General features: G+C 41.0%; 1 protein-coding gene across 2 annotated transcripts in view; it reads left to right on the plus strand.

The window, feature by feature from the left end:
• ISM1 (isthmin 1) overlaps window positions 1-20273 on the plus strand; it is a 38512-nt gene that overhangs the window by 4377 nt on the left and 13862 nt on the right. The window contains exon 2 of one of the 2 annotated variants that reach the window (XM_048936412.1): window positions 15502-15738. In XM_048936412.1, coding sequence (XP_048792369.1) covers window positions 15502-15738 — 237 coding nt within the window. Of the gene's footprint in view, window positions 1-10291; window positions 15739-20273 lie in introns of those variants that run through there. The other variant, XM_048936411.1, reaches the window with a different exon arrangement.

The following is a 20273-nucleotide window of genomic DNA, read 5'->3' on the forward strand; positions in this document are numbered from 1 at the left end:
CAGGAGTGGCAGGTTTGAATCAGGTTCCTGGGAAAGTCCAGAGCCTTACTGATGATGCTTAGAGATAATGAGATGTGGAGGCAAGGCATGGGTACCTAGAGAACCTGGAAGGAGCTGGGTCAGTGGTACTTCTGTTGGCTCACCTAACCTGGACAATCAGCACTAGTTCTTGAGTAGTTTTTATTTTGTGGGTCACTCTTTAAACATAAGTCTGTTCTGCACAGGAAGAACACAGCTAGTCTGTCACAGCTGTTACAGCAATATAACGGCAGTAGAACAATGCTGACCCCTAACTGTTATCTGATCGGCACAAGAACCTCATCCCTCCTCCAGCTTATGTTGTCAGTCCCTACATTCAGCCCCGTTTCCCTGCTCTGTCCTGGCTTATGCCAGCTGTCCCCAAAAGCAGGAGGCCTAGGGTTGAAGCTCTGCTCCTGGTCTTCATGACCCCAGCAATTTCATTATCGTTTTGCTGTCAGGCAGGAGCTGGTCACTGTGAGCTCCCCTCTGATTTTAACATGCATGTTATGACCTGCTAATAGGTAACCCAGCCCTGGTGCTCAGAGCTTCATCATGCTAAGCTTTTTAATACTTTGCTCTGCTCTGGAATTGTTTTGTTGGGAAGAGATCTATTTAACTAATTCCAGTTATTTTAAGTGTAAATCAGGACCCTTGTTTCAAATTCAGCAAGTGTTTTGTCTCCACTCATATCTGCTATTTCTGTATATTAATGATCAGTGCCTTATTGTTCCAAAATGATGAGACACTTCTTTAAGGAGCATTGAACGATTAGGTGGAAACTCTGGCTATGCTGTGTTGCAGCATCTGAAAACCTTACAGAAAACTTGACAGAAAGTGAAGTGCAGAGGCTGCCTGCCACAGACATGCCCAGCCCTCGCTCCTCTCTTTGGGCTCACAGGAGCTCTTGTGCTACAGGGCCATTCCGTAGCCACTGTTTGGAAGTGCGGAGGCTGCCTGCTCCCTGCAGAGGTTGTCCTCTGCATCCTTCTTGTTCACACTGAACAGAGCTACTCTGTTGTATCACAGAACTCGTTTTCCTCTGGGAAGAGCAGTGACCTGGGCAGACCTGGCCACAATGGTAGGAAATGATTTTGCCATAACTTTTTATGCTTATATTTCCCTAAAATCTTGAAATGAAATCATACTTAAGACATGATAAGATATGCTGGCCATTTAGATATTTTCTTACACATATATGAACTATAAAATTGAAGCAAACTGGTTTTTGTTTGTCTTGAAATTACAATGATAGACAAGATTTAGCAGCTTTGACAGGTCTAAATCCCAGAATTGGTTGCTATGCAACCTTCTGTGCATTTTACCAGTCCTCCATGCTAACAAATGTGATGGCACCCAGTTGTATCTCATTTGCTCTTTTCATAGTGTTGTTCAGTGCATGTTTGGCCTCTTTTGTCAGTCATATATTGCTCTCTGCTTTACACTAATCAACAGCTCTTTGTTCTCTGTAAATGTTGACCTTTTAAAGCATTATTTTTCAGTGGTAGAAGTTGTAGGTCACTGATGCATCTCATTCTTTATTTTGTTGTTTTTTTAAAAAAATTATTTTAATCTTAATCCAAGCTCTTTGAGGTTTCTTTGTTGTTGCTGTTGCTTGCAAACAATGAGTAGCATCATAGGTCTCCAGGCATGAATGCAGGCTGCAGGCACTGTCACAATGACTAATAAAGTGATAACTTAGAACAGAAAAATAGAAAGTGCTTTAGTAAGTTGCAAAAGGAACTTTTGAATAATGTAGTGATTACTGTTGTACTTGAACACAATTGTGCCTCCAGGATACTGATTTTAGAAGTTTTGAAGGCAAAAAAATAAAAATAAAAATGCCAGGTTAAATGTCATAGGTGAACACGTACAGATGAGTAATATTTCCATGAAACAGAGTAGTGAGCTCACTGATCCATCAGTAAGAACAGAGCATTTCCAGTGTTGGTGTTTCTTTGTACTTTGAATTTGAAACACCAGGAAAAGAAAGAAAACAAAGTGCAACATAACGTGTTATTGCAACAAGCAATGGTTGGCCGCAGTGGTCAGTTGTGTGGCAGTGTAATGATTGGTCAGGGGAGCTGGTCTGGGAGGTACTGGACAACAGTTCCTTTATCCTTTTGCCTTGGTTTACTGTGCCTGGGAAGATCATAGCAGTAGGGCATATTTTTTGTATTTTTCCCTTTTAGCTGTCAGCAATATGAAAGCAGGTCTGGAGCTGTTCACCTCTAAACTCCTGTAGACTAATGGCATTTGGGTCCTCTTAATCTTAGGGAGGTGATCATAAAGATGAAAGGAAGATCAAAAATTAAGTATTCCTTTCATCACTCATGATGGGTTCAGACCATGCTGAAAAATAGAACTTGACTTTTACACCTCCGTGCTAGTCCTACGTTCTCAATGTGTTTAAATTGACTTCATGAAGCAAGAAGAGCCAAGGTCTCAGCTGCAGACCTACCCAAAGTTCCTTTGGAATTTGAATATTTTACAACTCCGTTTTTCTGAAGAATTCATAGGCATGTAACACACATAATCTGGACCTCCACCCATGAAGATAAGCTGGGCTTTGGCATGTGGTTTTCTTCTGATTGCATGAATTCATTTCCATCCACAATGCTTCATTCTAAATTTCATACCCACTTTAAAAACTCTTGGACTGTTTTGTCCCACAGTAGCTCTTCTTACATGGAAAGATTAAAATACTTGTCTGCATGGCTGTTGAGATCAGCACTTGTGGCAACACCATTGTGAGTACAGTGTATGCATCTATAAACTGCCCAAATAGTGTGTCCCACCTCTTTATACCACTGTTCTGAAAAAGTCCTCCCTTTCCAAGGGATAATTACCTAGTCAGTGCTGTTTGTGGACCAAGTTTAACTTCCAGAAAACCTCCTTCAGCTATCTTGCCTTTGCATTCCCATTGGATTGCATATTCAGGTACTGAGCAATTGAATATTGTTACCAAGGCATCTTTTCTTGTAGAAGCCCAGGAAGGCTGAGCAGAAGGTGAGGTCCTTGCACCAGAAGTTGTTCTGTGCTGTAGCCCGTGGTGAAAAGAGGAGGTGACTGGCAGTGGAGCGTAATGTAATGGAAAGAGCAGTGAGAAGGGCCCAATGATACTAAGGCTATTTTGGATGTTACTGTTTCAAAATGTCAAATACTTTTAATGTCTTTCTTGCCTTAGAAGTAAATCAGCAGCAGCAGATTTTGGTACAAGGACACCAAAATTACTCTACTGGAAGTATTTGCCTAAGATTATTATGGGTGTAAGAAGCATGAATTTGCTTGGTTTTATCTGCCACCTATATGTCAGTGTGGGATTTTAAAGACAGTATGAACTTGATCTAATGTGACTAAATAGACATTTACTGATGGCCTTTTGCACAAATTACCCGGGGGAAAAAAGAAAAAGGATAAAAACAAAATCTTCTCATTCTTTTAAGGAAAGTTTATAAAAATAAAAAATAAACCAGAGCTAGCTAGCCTGGATTTTGTAAAACCTCAGTGTAATCATCTAGCACATCATATGACTTGCTTATGCGGTTTTAACTTCATACTGGGAAATCGCTTAGTGTCCATGTAGTGCCGCAACAGCAATAAAGCTGTCCCTGCCATTAGTGTCTGCAGATACAACTCACATCTGAAAGTGTCTTTTGAAATTACCTCGGTAATCAGACAGGAGTTGTTTAAGATGCAGTTCGTACATTGGCATTTTGCGCAGCTGATTTTAAGAGTCGCTGGACAGAAGAAGTCTGTAAAGGTTCACTGCACAGAGCAGGCTGTAACAAAGCAGTTAATGATTCTTGTGACATGAATGCTGCCATTTCAGTTTATTTGAATGACACTGGCATTCTGTCTTAAATATATCACGTTTTATTAGTTTTGGGGTTTTTTTGAAACCAACTAGATATTAGGCATGGATATGCATCTTAGCTAAACTATAACCTCACCAGCCTGTGCCTTTTCCACTGCAGAGCACACAGAGTTTTTCAAAACATGTAACCACAGTGATATTTTTATAAAGGAATGTTCACCTCATGGGATTTTGTTAAGGTGTTCTATTTTTTTTCAAAGTTACAGCTTCACTTTATTGTACATGATGTCCAATAAAAAAGATATATGTCTGTGATTGGACTTTGAAAAAGGGCCATGGTGCCTATTCCATTTAAAGGGAATGAAGTCAAGCAGTAAATTTGCTGGTCGCCCTTTTCATATTGACTGTATCTCGGCCAGCAGTCGGTCTTTGATGTTGCAACAATAGAGCAAAGGCAGAGGAGGAGGAGGATTAGGACCTCCATAATATAAAAACAAGTCTGCATTCATCATGATTTTTATAGAGCACACAGTCCAGGTCTATTGGAGGTTTGTAGTATAGTCTCAGTCTGCAGAAGAGTGCAGCAATCTTAACATTTACAGGTGGTTTGCAATTCATCCATCCTCACAGTCTCTTCTTAATTTAGAGTTTGGGCTTTAAACATTTAAACATTTTCTTATTCCTTCCTACAACAAGAAAGCAGATGTATGTACGAATAGAGCTTCTGAAGAATCATTTTCCTTTACAGGGATTGACTGTAGTACAATTTATGAAAAGCTAGCTGCAGCATGCCAATAGAATATCTATTCCTCATCTTGTGCTTTAGAATCCTAGCTTTTAATGAGATAGAATAGAGTGGTTGATATGGGTGTATTGAACATTTGTGGAAATATATTTCAAAAGGGGACCTAGGGTTGCCCATCATGCCCATGTCTTTAGATGTCCTGTAACAATAGCGCTGAAGGTTTCACATGAGCTATTTAACCTTAGAGTCCTGGTGCTTTTGATATGCATTTAAATGGGAGCAGTGCTAGCTCTTGCTCTTCATCAAGACATACAGAAGGAAAAGGGTCACCCATCTCATGAAAATGCATAAAGTACCAAATTGCACTAAATGCTGGTGAGAATAGGTAGGTCTTTAATTGTGGGAAGAGCTTGGAAAGGGTGGAATAATCTGCAGTGCACCACAGTGGCTGTGCATGCAGTGCTAAGGGAGAATGGTGTGTTCCCAGTGATGCAGCGGTGGCAGCAGCAGTGAGCCTTGTGCAAGGGATCGGTGTCAGAAGTCCAAAGGCAGCTCTTAAGAGACCATCTGGAGACCTACCAAGTGAAATTGCTTTGCTGCACTCCAATTCCATTGGCTTTTGCGTAAGGCATGATCCTGCAGTGTCCTGATAAGGCAAAACACCTGGAAATTTTTTCATCAGGCTGCAAGGACATCCGATCCAAAGAAGGAAAGGGAGGAGAAAAGATTCTGATCTGCACATGACGTTTTAGGACTTGATTTAGGGTTGGATCCTGTGCCTTACTGGGAGCTCAGATTGGACCTGTGAGTTGAAACTCGTGAACAAGTCACCACTCTCCAGCTGAGCTGGAGTTGCCCTTTAGATGCCTTATCCTACCTTCATCCCACTACAAACATAAGGAGATGCAAGGCATGGTGCCCCAAGCAGAGCTGAGCTAACCAATCCTGGCCAGGGTAGCTGGGTGTTCAACTGGGTAACTGCTGCCCTGGACAAAGAACTCCAAGGTATTGGTGAACACTAAATATGCAGCTTTTCAGTAAGGAATCTGCTCTTTTATGTAACATCTACCACAATGGTCATTAAAAAGTAACATCTGGTGCCGAAAATACACACATGGTATTTCTGTGCTCTGCTGTATGTCTCCTTCATCAGGTCCAGATACAGCAGTGTCTTAGCTGTCTCTGCTTTCCCCAGTTTGCCAGCTGATGAAAGCAAACTACGTGGGGCTGAGCCACTATCAGGTGGGAGCTCTGGTGAGTTAGAGGCATTACTACATTTAAAAGAGTTTGCCCTTGAGGAATCAATAGCTCTGAAAAAGCTGAAATCCGTCAGTGGCAGTGAATTTGATTCTTGTTCTTCTTTGATCTGACATTCATGGCTTTCTGAATCATGTAAGTCACAGCTGCCTTTCTCACCTGTTCCTCCCACTTTCTTCTCCTGTCTCCTAAAAGGAGCGCTGTTTTCATATTTGTAAGAATACAGCTATTGCAGTCTTAACATCAAAATAAAATGTACTAATCAGTTGCATAGCAGAAGAGCAAGGGTCTGTTTAGTATTGCCTATCCGGTTTTCTTTTTTCTTTATTCCATTTAAGTCTTTCCACTATAAAGTAAAAAGAGATTGCAGCTGAAACTGTGCATTTGCACACATGTAGAATGAGTAGGGAAAAGAGTACACCAATTCCCCAGTAAACACTGCTGCTGTTGGTAAAAAAAAAAGCTACAATTACGTTGTAATCAGGTTATAAACCTCATAGTCTTCCCTTGACAATTATTGCAGTTTAGCTGTAAGAGCCATACAAGGAAAGAAGACATTTATTTATCTCTTTAGCACGGTTAAGTAGCTGGAAGCAAGTTCTGTGCCACAGCCAATGAGGAAATGTTCTTCCAACCTGCTCTGCAATATATGTGCTGTGTACACTTCAGGCTCTCCCTCTATGCAGAAGCAGCTCTTTCTCCCTGGGATCTAGGATGGTGTCTAGGGTCACATCTCTGTTCCTCAAACAGAGGAGGATAGGACATCTCAAACCTGAACTACTGATCTTTTCTACTTTGCTGCTACCTCTGGCTGCCAGGACTAATCACAGGATGATTTGGGGCTGTTCCATATAGTTCATTGTCGGTGGTTCCTGGGTGGCTTCAGTCCACAAGCAAGTTTGAAAAATAGAAATGCTTATTCCAAGAATAGCTTAGAACTAACTAGTGACTGTAGGGAAGAGGGGAGACAGAAATGAAGATATTTTCTTTTCACGTAAGTATCAGATTCAAAAGCATCTGCCTCGTTCAGTGTGTGTATGGTATTCATTTCCTGTCTGCAGTCTATTGGAATGCCCCCCGAGTCGTTTGAAATTGAAAATCAAGTCATACTTCTTTAATCAGCTCTAGGAAATAGCCCCCCTCCTTTACTATTCTCAGAAAATTTATATATACATGCATAGAATTTATAATATAAAAAGCCCACATTTCCCTCCAGGGTAGATGCTTTCTCTCCTCTTAAACAGAGAGAAGAGTCTTCATGTAGTCTTGGCATGGTGCACTGCGTAGCTTCTCGCCTGCTCTTCTTCCCCATCATGTCACTGGAGGGAGGCCTTTCTCTTGTGTATCTGCTTTCTCTTTTGCTGTCATGAGGGCAGTTCACGGAGATGTAGAAAGAGGGCATAATGTCCATTGATGATGACTTGATACAAAAATACAACTGCTATTGTGCTGCATTTGCAGTTGCAATTTATGCTGATGACTTCCAGTTGCTCGTGTATCGCTCTCCAAAGCTTTCAGATGGAGAGCCTACAGCTGTACGTGCAGGCTTGAAACAGTGCTGTGCTGTTGGAGCAGAGATGTGTGCAGCCGCTCAGGTTTCTGCTGCTGTTTTTCTATAAACTCCTGAGTGCAGTAACAACCCCTTGTAGAGAGTGTTGTGGGGCATATGCGTGGTGCTAAACAAGCGCTGCCTTTCCTCTGCCTTCACCCTCTAACTTGCATCAAAATGAAAAGTCAGCGTTGGTGGGGAAAGCAGCTAGTGGTGGGTCAAGTAAATTATCCTGCAGTGATTCCATGGTGTGTGCTTTGAGCACCAAGACTCTAGTGATTTACCTTTTTTCAAGCACAGGAGTATTGCCAGAAGCACAGGAAACTTTGTGTTTTTGGAATATAACACTTGTCTGCGTTCTTGCTTTCCTGTTATTGGCTTTTGCTTGTGTGATGAAGTCATCATGTAACTTTTGGTCCGTGGGGACTAAACACTTTCTAGTCTCTAAAAACATCTGCCAGCTAATACAGCCGGACCCATAGACACTTCTGAGAGCATAGGGTGGATATTCAGTGGCATATGAGAAGGAGACACAGAGGCTGAGAATAGCTGTTCCTTGGAAACTAACAGGTGAAGGCAAATTTGAACATTGAAAAGGTCTCAAGTAAGGCTATTCTTTTGGCTAGGGAGAGATGAAAACTTCACTTATTAAAGCTGGTTCACCTAGTGAAATCCTAGCCACAGTGATTTAGTGGAAGAAACTCGCAAAAGGGCCTAGTTTGAAACCCATGGAAATAATTTCAGATGTATGTTTGTTCACTTTCTTTTCCACTGATTTTGTCTGCACTGCAAAGTTTGGCCAAAAAGTTGTATACAAAATTATTAATACTCTAGATTTCCTTTGCTTTTGTGGTTTTGATTACAGCTTAAGGCACATTTCCCCATTCTCCTGGAACTCTGTGTGCACATTCTGATACAGACTTGAAATGGTGACTTTTAAATTTAGCTATGACATAAAGGGATTCTACTTAAAACTATATTACGCTACTGATTTTGTGCAAGGATTTAATAAAGTGTAAATGAATTTGTACTTTCAAGGAATTTTCATTTCAGCATCACAGGTTATAGAAGTGAAATAGCTGGCTTACCCCTCAGTTGGGCATTCGCCTGTTCGGCTGCTCGATCAATGAGTCCTGTATGGAGAGCTCCAGCCAAGTAGCAATTACGGGGGAGATATTCAGGGTCACGAAGAACAGCTGAAAGTTTACAATCAATCAGTTAGGCAACTGGAAGTATCTGTTAACTACAGGCAAAATGTGGCAGTGGTCATTGGTCAAAGCCCTACACCATGTTAGTTCTATGTACTTGGCTGACCTGTGGAGGGCTAAGGATGTGCTGAGGAACAAAGCATCAGTGTGCGCTGTGTTAGACAATTTGCTAAAAGGCCTCTGTTATTTTCCTGCAGACACTGAATGGTAATCACCACCAAATCCATTATATTATCAAAGTGTTTATACAAACTGACAATTCCTCACTTCCAAACTGAGCCACACTGTAGTGTTTTCCAGCTTAACCAAACATGAAATACAAGCAAACAACAGAGCACGAAAAATAGCTGCGCTGTGAAAAGTGTGTCCACAACATATAGGAAGAATTTGCCAGATCTGAGTATAATACGATTGGTTTTCTTCTTGAGTTCTGAGGAGAGCACTGTCTGCCAGAGGTGTTTACTGAAGCTGTAGAAGAGTGGTCTAGGACTTACTGGGCCTTGGAGGAGAAGGCCACCCCAGTACTATGTCCTACGATCTCTGCAGTCATAAGTCTGGGTCATGTGTTCAGTTCTCAAGACTTTCTGTGGAACTAAGGGCTAGAACTTTCTAGTGTAAAAAACTAAAATTGAAGGGCTGTGGTTCTGAGATGGATGTACCTATATATTTTGAGTTGCTGTTTCTGCTGTAAGCAGCTCCTGAGAGCTATCTCTGTATATGGCAGAAAATCAGCACTGGTATCTTGGGTTTACGCCCCAACATTGAATCTGCTCATAGGCGCTGCTCCAGCAGTGGCTGTGGGTCACCATGTCTCCTCTGAAGCTCCGCTGTCTAAATAACAACACTGTTCTCTGTTTTTTATGGAGACAGTATTGCTTCAGAAGCCATGCAACCTCTGAAGCTCACGTGTCCCTGCAATACCCTGTGGTATGTCTGTGTTTGGTACTTTTAGCCATTTAGTCACACACAGGGGTACTGCAAGTTTGAAAGAACAGGATACGATGTCATTATACTGTTTTTGCTGGACTAAACACGGAGCTATTAAAAAAGTAGACCATGCAACAGGACTGTTTTTTTTTTTTTAGCAACCATAATCAGTGGATTTATCTTCCTTGTACATAATGTTTAAAACAGATGCTCTATTTTGCAGCCACTTCCTGAAAACAATTGTGCACATGCAAGCCAGCATAGTCCATTTTAAATGATTTATGAATAGTGATTATCTAAAAAGGGCTATTAATTACTGCATCAATTCATTTGTGGCTTCTAAAGATAAGTAAGGTCCTTCACCACATTGATAAATGCGAACATGAAAGCATGCTTCGATGAAAATGAGAGAAGCTGAGTGGTTGATATGCCAACCCTTCGCTGTGACTTCTTCTGGTGGTGGGAGCTGTCTGTGACTCATTAGAATGAACGCGAGTCACACAGGAATTAAATATGAGCATAAGTGGTCTGTCTGCTGTATAAGAAAGCCACAGTAGAGCTAAGAACAGAATGTGGATTTACTGACTGCCTGGACTGTGTTTGCCATTAATGATAACATAGCTGTGCATCTCTGCTTTTCGGCAGCTCACTGCACTACTTGCTTAGCCAGCCCTCTCCTCACCCCTGCACCTGCTGGGCCTTGCGCCGCTCATACTCCTGGTATACAAAATAAGTAGATTCACGTGTAAACAAAACTCAGGCGTTCGATCACCCAAGTTCATTACAGATCTTGGATCTGCAGAGGTGAAAGTCTCATGTAGTATCCCAGCATGTTTCTCAGCCTCCCCAGACGGGTTAATTTTAAAGTGATCATTTAGCACTAACCTGGGAACGCATGACAGCCTTCAAAATCAAAACAATCTGTTAAGGCAGGTGGGAAATGAAACCAGCCCTAATGGCAATAATGATTTTCTGTGGAGGCCCCAGGCTTCATTTTGTCTCTGATAGCAATATAATCTTTTATAGCATCTGTGAAGTTTCCTAATAAATAAACATTCCTTGTTGCTAGTGGTTGAAGATGCAGTACAGGTGCATTACGAAAGTGCACTGACAGACTGTCGGGTTCCAATTCAAGACCTCTTGTCAAGATCATTTTACAAGATATTTCAAAGGAGTATACAAGAAATAAAAAAAAGCAGTGTAGCTGCAGCAAGGATTTGGTAATAGATTCCCTCTCTGTCTGGGAGTTGTTAGGTTTATAAGCTGCATCAGTTTTCATCATTCTTTCAGCTCTATCATTAGCAGTGCTTGCAAACGTGTCCTCAGCTTGGCAAGTGAGGGAATGAAGGAAGGTGAGTATGAAAGAAGTAGGAGAGAAAGAGCAGCTCCTCCAGAGTATTTTCCATAGTTCCAGTTGCTCATCCCTTATTCTGTCTCAGTTGTTTTTCCAAATCTGGAAATTAAAATAAGGAAGAGAGGAGGGAGATGGATTCTTCACCTGATAAAAAAATAGAGAGAACTTCTCTTGTCTCCTAGCTGAGTATTTTTAGAAGTTCCCATTTCTGTTTAACTTTCTATGGGAAGGAAACAGCGCATTTCCCTGCAGCTCACATCTAACATGACAAAGGAAGCAAAAATAAGAAAGCAATGGACAGAGTTAAAATACCTGTTTGATTATCAAAAAGTTAAACTGCAGTAGGAAATTCTTCCTGCCTGCTGTGCTGAACACACACTGGTGATGCCTTTTACCCACCTGGATCACCAACATTTAGTTATACTCAAAAAAATTGTTCTTCCCTAGACACAAATGCGTTGATATATGGGATTTTAAACCAGATCAGAGTGACTTCATCAAGTCTCACAGCAGTTGGTGGCAGAGATGGGAAAACAATACTCTGGGTCTGTTTTTACTTTCTTGTACATCACAACTCATCCTTCACACTCCACCCTGTAGAGTTTCTGTTGTGAAGGAGACAATATCACATTTTATCCCCATACTATTTTTTCTAACATATTTTTACCGTACTGTCCATTTGCCATCCCTCCAGAGCCCACACCAGTCAGACATGGGGTACCGAATTATTGCCTTCCCTTTTCCAGTGATGAGTATGGCAAGGTATGTTATTGTGTAATGCAAACAGCGTGGCAGATTCCCTCTGTAGGGTTTATTCACTGCCTTGTCACACGGCTGTGAATAATGAGTTCCTGCCCTTCTTTACTATCCACACAGAACACTCAGAAATCTTTAGCTGTTTTGTACTAGGGACTTCCTGATCCCATGGTGACAGCAGAACTGTAGCTGACAGCAATGAAGAGTAACTCCTTAAAAGTCATCTTAATGAAAAGTTATGAATAATCCTGTTAAATGAAGGACAAAAAAACTAATTTATCTTAAAATATTCAGAGCAGATGCATCATTTGAGCAAGAAACCAATGATGTGCCTGATTTAGAAATGTCATAACTTCAAAGAAACTGAGTCAGTAGTTCAGAATGAAACGACATGGTTTCTAAATCAAGGGATGCAACTTTGCTTTCCCAAAAACAATTGGAAATACAAATTACGTACACCTAAAAATAAATACTGTGAAGTAAAAACATGTGAAATAACTTAGAAATAAGTAGGGAAGGATATCCCTCCACACATTTTCATCAGTTAGCCTTGTAACACAAACACTGTTTCCTTCAGCAGTCACACTGGCATTGTGGCCAGGACAGCCTTCTCCCTGTAGGCAGACCTTGGGAGATCCTTTGCCTGAGGTAATGCAGGAAACCAGCGAGCCTGCAATCTGCTTGTCAGGTACAAGCTCACTTTTTATCCATGGCAGCTCTGCTATGTTTGTACTAAAAATATGCATTTTTAGTAACACTGCACATCAGCTTAGACACAACACTAGGATTTACCTGTCTAAAATCAGACCTCCCGTTCATTTTAATAACTGAGAAAAAATGGTCTTTTCCTCCTGGTACTGTGAGCAGATGATAGCTCAATCTGCGGCCAGTGACAGAACATGAAGGAGCAGCACAAAGCTGCACCAGGGGAGGTTCAGACTGAATATGAGGAACAATTTCTTTACCACAAGGTGGTCAAACACCAGACCAGGCTTTTTAGAGAGGTGGTGGATGGCCCATGCCTTTCAGTGGTCAAGAGGCATTTAGGCAATGCCCTCAGTAATACGCTTTGACTTTTGGTTGGCCCTGAAGTGGTCAGGCAGTTGCACTCGGTGATCTCTGTCGTTCCTTCCAGCTGAACCATTATGAAGTTGTTTCTCACTGACACTGCCATTAGAAACGTATTACTAGTGTTGAACCAGGGTCTTCTTATGTCCACCCTGACCATGCAGAGTGGACTATCTTCTACCTCTGTGCAGCAGTCTTTGGTAAGGACAGTTACCATATTCCCCCTCCATTTTCCTTTTTAATGTTCAACAACCCCAACTCAATGAGCCTGTAATTAATGACAGCCCCTGCCCCAAGCAGCTTGGTAGTGGGCCCGATCAGCCTGATGTCATTACTTCACCATGACAATTTTCTAACTAACTCCATGTGATATTCCATCTGTCTGACACTATTAAAATCTTTTTATATAGTCCATATTATTGTAGTTGCTGAGCTCCCCGCGAACATCACAGGGAGGGAGGGAAGTGCTGTTATCCCCATCAAGGCACAGACAGACCGTGACCTAACAAGATCACACATGGAGCCTTATCAGAGAATTAAAAGTAGGTCTCTAAAGTCCTTGGCCAGCTCTCCAGCTGTATGGGATGGTAACACAGAGAATCAAGATGCTCCTGACTTTGTAAGCAAATAAGTATGAAACTATATGTGAGAAGTGCATTTTTTTTTAACAAAATCTCACTTTATTTTTAATAAAGGCGAGATTATGTGCATGACACCCCAGGAAAAAAAGAAATTAAAAATACCACATTTTTTTGTTCCTTTTTGAAGTAATTTAATAACAGTGCAGTTACTCCTTGTTGATCAGGCAGAACTGACAAACCATTTAATCCTCATGTGCCAAGTTTGAAATTAAGTTCTGTTGGTTAAGTGTTAAGTTAAAGCTCAAGCACATGGGAAAGGAACCTAAAGTTAGCTAAGTGGCCATTGGTTTTGTTTCCCAGAGCTTACTGTCATGTCATTTACTTTCTACTTTGTATTAAATAAGGTGTGTGCTAATGGATGGCCCACCAAAGACACATCTTGCCCGGTTTGCAGTGAAAAGTAGAATCCCTGGTTTAGCTTTCAGACAATACAGTTAAGAGCACATAAACTAATCCATGCCTATGAATGAATTTGGAATGAACTTTGTTCACCAGTGCTGGTGATGGATGAGTAATGGTCTTTTGGGACTTTCAGAGTGTAACCATTCTGATCACAAAAGTACTACTAACAGTTCAATACTACTAAATCTGACTCTGCACTTCTTTACAAATGCAGTGCAGTGAAGGGGAGAGGAGAAATGCCTTTTACTTGAGATTTCACTTAGTCCCAGATTAACTCTTAAATCTTGGTTTATTTAAATCCCTGAACATTTTTCCTGTAAGTGTGCACAGATTTTATTGTAAAATCTCTTCAAAGGTCATTTTAGAACATTCTGTGCAAATAAACAGAAAATAAAGGAAAAGGCATTGGAATTGCTGCCTATTTGAGACCTTAACAAAAGGTATGTTAGCTTAATTTGAGCCAGAGGAGCTGGATGGAGGTTGTGTTTAACCAGATATGCTGGCAAAAACATGCTTAAGAAGAGCCAGAACCACATGTGGCCACTCCACTTTAATTGTGCTTGTTTTAAAAGATATGTCTTTAACATTTACCCTATCCATTCTTGCTGTCTCTTTATGAACTGAAAATAAAAGCTCCCCAGGCAGTCATACTAAGACCTCAAACCTAAAATTCTTCAGCTGAGTCAAAAGCAAAACCTACGTTCAATCAGCCCCACGCATTTTTTTGTAGCTGTAAGAAGATTTGATTTGTCTACCTCTTTTTTTTTTTTTCCCCCCCAAGTCCCTAGGCCAGTCCTAACCCAGGGAGTGTTTTGATACTGAATGTAGCTCCTTGGTGAGGTCAAAAGCAGCAGTGACAGCAGTGCTACTGGTCTGAAGGCAGCCTGCTGTAATAAACTACATAACCCAAAAGTACGCTCAGCAATAACAAAAGCATTAACTGCTGACCCACAGCTTGATGAAATTCAATCCCACCATTAGGCAAACATGAAAATGAGATCCCAAAGGAAGGAAGGAAGGTTCAGATGTTCAAGACGAGAGAAGTCGGGTGAGAAAGACAGATAGCTAGATGGAAGTTGCTGCAAACTAAGGAGAGAGAAGGAAGCTGCCAATTCAACATAGTAGGATCCTTTCATATCATGAATTTGAACTAAAACTTAACAGTCAGGGGTTTTGCTCCAGTTTGGAACAGTGCAAACTGAAATGCTTTGTAGTAAAGATATCCTTCTACCATTTTAGGGACATAGAATCATAGAATCATTTGAGTTGGAAGTGACCTTTAAAGATCATCTAGTCCAACTCCTGCACAATGAATGTGAACACTTACAGATAGATCAGGCTTAATCTGATATAACTTGATTTCACAGAGCTTGCTTCAGTTGTTCATGTTTTCAGAACTGCTTTAAGTTAGATGCTTGTGTTAGTATGTTGATGTCACTTGAAGGCTGGAATGTTCCAGGAACCTAATTGAGCTAAGCACCCAAATCTGACTTAATTTTCTCACATGTCATATGGTTACAGATCCCCACTAGTGTAACTGAGTATATTTCAGTGAGAATCAAGTCAAACTCATGTCAAACTCATGAAACCTGAGACAATACATCATAATTCCTGTTTGTTTAAAAACCCAGCTTTGGGTCAGGATGCCATAAGAACCTCTATCTGCACTCTGCAGGCATCATTAGCAGAAAGTTGGATGTGGGGGTGCTGGCAGGACTGCACCTCAGTTGTTGTTATAGTGCATTGCTTTTTTTCCCAGAACACGCTCACTGCAGATGACCATTCTCCTGAAGACAGCTTTAGCCTGAACCCCGAGGACAGAAGAGAATACCCCGATCTCCAGGCTGCCCACCGGCCATTCCCTAAGCAACGATTCAGGCAGGAAAATGGGCATACATCCTTACAGAGAGATGGACCTAGATCTTTCCTTTTGGATCTCCCAAACTTCCCTGACCTGTCAAAAGCCGATATCAACGGGCAGAATCCCAACATTCAGGTACAAATTTATGCTAACCTGTGACATTTTATGAAGCTACACAAGATCATTTTACTGAATCAAGTGAACTTTCAGCTTGGCTTCTATGTGATGCAGTCAGTATACCCTGCCTCTCTACCAAAAAGAGATTGTATATACCCTTTGTCTTCAGTGAATGCATAGATTTCAGTTTTTTTCTGAATTTCTCTTTGGATATTGTTGATTGCAGAATGTAGGTATCAGTGCAGACCTATCCGTGATACTAAAGTCATCTCTGCTTTTGCATTTTAGAATATATTCTCTTCTTTGATATTAAATGGGTATTTTCAATTCTGCTTTCAACTCTCCACTATAAAATTTGTTTATAAACAAATCTTTTGGTATGCTATTATAAAGTGCCACCATTCCCAAATGTTATAAGAGAATACATGTAGCAGAAATACTAAGTCATGGCCTGCACCAGTGATTGAGCACCTGGTGGGAAGGCAGGGCCAACCCAGGGAAGCTGGTGAATGCAATGCAGCTGAGTGACTGGAAGGACTGGAACCAGGATCCACCCCTTCCCAGGCCTCATTTAAAGATTGGCACTGGAAGTAAGGGTATCTTGCTGGAGATCCCTACCTACTAGAGGTCTTCCAAAGGTAAGCAGTTTTTCTTTCTTTGTTTCTGCAGCTGCTGCATTTGGGTTTGTTCTCATTTGCTGTTGCCTAGGATTGTGCTAGTTCACTCTTACTGCTGTACTTTCCATCATGTTACAGCATTACAATAGGTCTTTAAGTTTCTTCTCAAAATGTGGTCCTCTCTATAGAACTGTGCCTTAAGAGTCAATTTCTGCAGCAGCTGAAAAACTGTAAAAGAAAATCTGTCTGCAAGGAACTTTGTTATATGTTATTCCTCAAACTATTCTTGGGTTTGGAATGGCCTCTTGCAAGCCATTTGCATCTTTAAAACTTCAAGGCTTAGAAAGAGGAAAAAATGAGTGATTTGTTTTTAATTCAGAACCTTAAAGCAAAATTGGCGTTAATAAGAAGTCTTTTTTAACCAAAACAATAAATTGAAATGTTGTTCCGCCTAAGATGTGCTTATAAAAACAATACGCTAATAGAACTAGTTTTCTGGCTAAATAAATTCCTGGCTTCTTGCAGTTCCCCAGCCCACAAAATTACCATTCCTTTTGATATGTCTAAGAAGTACATACATAAAGATATAATAGACCTATTCGTGAGAGAACAAGCTGTCTCAAAGTCAACACTCCATTACTTCATAGATGGCTCGCAACATTAAGAAGTCTAACCGATTTGGATCAAGTGCAGGTCCAGTACTTGACAGGCCAAGGTAGTAAACACGTTCAACATGTGGTGCCTGTACACATCCTTCTAAAAAGCCTCAGGAAGGGAAGGTAGGGAAGCTATAAGGGTCCCAGATTGTGGGAGGAGGTAAACAGTGTAATATCACTGTTCTGACAGTATGTAAACCATGGAGGAGGGCAGGAGGAGACAAAAACCTTCTCTGATTCGTGACAGTGCTTTATGTTTGGACTTAAGGAATGGATAAATGACTGGAGGATGGAAACATTTCCCTGGCTTGTCTTTACAGTAACTGCTTCTGCTATGACCTCTTTTTCCACCACCTGATGCTGGAAATGTGTCAGCCAGCTAAGTCAGCAGTTTTGCTGGACTCTGAGAACTGGAAACCCTTTTCCTGTAGACTGGAAAACATTGGGCAACATTAATCCCAGAGCTTTCTCTTACGTGTAAGGATCAATTCTTTCAGAAATAGGCTGCCTATGTTCTGTATTATACTTAGCTTATTCAGGTGCATAAGTAGGGATGTGCAAATCTTCCTTAAGTTCCTAGTTGACAGTCCTGCAGCAGCTTAGGCCTTACAGAGATAAAAAGTTCAGTAATTCATTAAGAAATCATTTGTAGAAATGACTTTGAAGAAATTTTATTTCTTGGCCTGAATATTATAAAAGGCTGGTTTATTCTTTCATGGGGGAGGAGGAGGAATTAAAAAAAAAAAAAAAAAAAAAAAAAAAAAAAAAGCTATAGGGAATTCTTGCATATTAAGTAATAACAGTTAGTGACTAGCAATTTTCTCATCAGCTGTTTGGCAAACAAAGGCATAATCAATGCTCATCTTTTGTTTTGCTCACTGGCTTTGGGGTCGGTGAGCTATGATCCTAAGAGCATTAGTTTAGAGTCACAGAATCATTAAAATTGGAAAAGACCTCTAAGATAATCTTATCCAGCCATCTGCCTACCACCAACATTGCCCGCTAAACCATGTCCCTTAGTACTACATCTACCCTTTCCTTAAACACTTCCAGGGATGGTGACTCCACTACCTCCTTGAGAAGAAAGATTTGCCTAGTAACCAACCTGAACCTCCCCAGTGTAACTTGGGGCCATTCGCATCTCATCCTATCATTGTTACTTGGGAGAAGAGGCCAACTCCCACCTCACCAGAACCTCCTTTCAGGCAGTTGTAGAGAGCCCCCTCTTCTCCGGACTGAACAGTGGGCTTGATCCCCTTGATGTCCTGCATATGCCGTGTGCTAGCACTCAAGATGATCTATTTCATAACCTTCCCTGGCACTGAGGTCAGGTTGACAGGCCTGCAGTTCCCCAGATCCTCAGCCTTTTCCTTATCCTCAGTGGTCACATTCCCTGCTGCATGCAGTAAAGGATGGAGATTCTCTTTAGCTCTACTCTTACTGTTAATATACCTGTAAAAACACTTTTGTTATCCTTAACCATACTGGCCAGGTTGAGTTCAAGCTGGGCTTTTGCCTTTCTAGACTTCTCTCTCCATATCCTAGCAATTTCCTTGTACTTTCCTTGATTTGAACCCACAACTTATCTTCACTTTTACTAGTGTAGGCCTACGTGGATCAAAAATAATCTGAACATTTTAAAAATCTAATAAACGGGTGTTAAATTCAGCCTAAGAAAGCAGGTTTTGAAGAGAGAACTTCAGTGAGTTCTCTTTATGGCCATTCCTTCTCTGGTTTTCTGTGAGAATGTAACTGCTATATCATGCCCTAGTTATGTGCTCTTTTGGAGAGGAAGTAGTGGATTTCAGAACACCATCACAGGAATTCAGGAAAATATGTCCCCCAGGCTACTACTGTATTTATCAGGTGATAATCAAATGTAAGTGTAGTGACCTGCCTTCTAGAAAAACCTTAGAAACAATAATTAGAGCCTGCAGTAAGGCAAATGCTGTTTGACTCTTTGCATGCAAGACACAAATTACTAAACTAGACTTTCTGTGGTGTTCTTGCCTTGTTAAATCTTGCATCATTTTGAGTGGCGTTTTGTGCCTCAGCACTGCTTTCATAGTGGTTGTTTCAGAGTAACTGTAGCAGCAGCTGTCAAGCACAGGCTGGTTGTTTGGTTTGAAGTATTAGATTTTCTTTATTTTGGTCATTTCAGCTTTTCTCTCAAAGCTTGGAAGACTTCAGGAAGAGAATGGGATTTAAAATGTTAATCATGTTTTTCTCTACATTTTTTTGTCTCTTTTTCATAGTTTTGCACTTGTTTGACATAAACTAGCTGAGGGATGCTTATGCAGACCTTGTAAACAGGCAGAGTAAGACAGAATATTTCATACTTCTAAGTAACAGAAGGAAGTCATGCAGGGGATGAATAGAAACTTGCTTGTTTTTCATTTCTGATCAGCTTTTCTCTTTTCTCCTAACCAGCCTTTTACAGCCTCACAACTGTTCTCTGAGGCCTGAGACTCTGTCTCACCTTCCTGGCTGTTCCTCTGGGACCTCAACATGCAGTTGAGATTTTGCTTATGTCCCTCCTTCTTACTCCTGGTTTCCCACTCTTGCGTAGGTGGTTGTCCTGCTACTTTGCTGCTTTCCTCGCAGTGGTGAGCAACAAATAAAAAGAAAAGGAAAAAATTGCCTACTGTTTGTCATGCAAAGGCTTTCCATTGATACTGATCTTATAAATAACTTGAATCTTGATCAAATGTCAAAACCAGTATACCTGAAATACAACTGGGTGAGTTCCAGTTGTGACAGTTGACGAGACAAGTTCTGAACAGAAACAGAGTTAGGCAGGATTTCTGACCTAAAAAATGTCAACGTGTCTTAGAAAGCATATGATTAAATCTGTTTTGATTAGTATTCTTGCTGAAAATTGTGGCACTGGGAATAATAGAAGGCAGAAGTTAATGCTGCCTGCTTGAGGAAATGTCACTTGAGAACTGTGGGCTGTTTTTCTCAGTCATGGCATACCAGTACTTCTTTGTTAGTTTTATTTATTCTCACAGAATTGTTTGAGTTGAATGAGACCCTTAAGGGCCGTCTAGTTCAACTCCCCTGCAGTGAACAGGGACACCTACACTAGATCAGATTGCTCAGAGCCCCGTCCAGTCCGACCTTGAATGTCCCCAAGAATGGGGGCACCTATTAGCTCTTTGGGCAACCTGTCTCACCATCCTTACTGTAGAAAACTTTCTTATATCCGATTGAAATCATCAATGTTCCAGTGTGAAACCATTTCCCCTTGTCCTATGACAATAGATGTTGCTGATGTCCT

This window comes from Lagopus muta, chromosome 2 (assembly GCF_023343835.1).
Source record: "Lagopus muta isolate bLagMut1 chromosome 2, bLagMut1 primary, whole genome shotgun sequence".
In the NCBI taxonomy this organism is placed as follows: Eukaryota; Metazoa; Chordata; class Aves; order Galliformes; family Phasianidae; genus Lagopus; species Lagopus muta.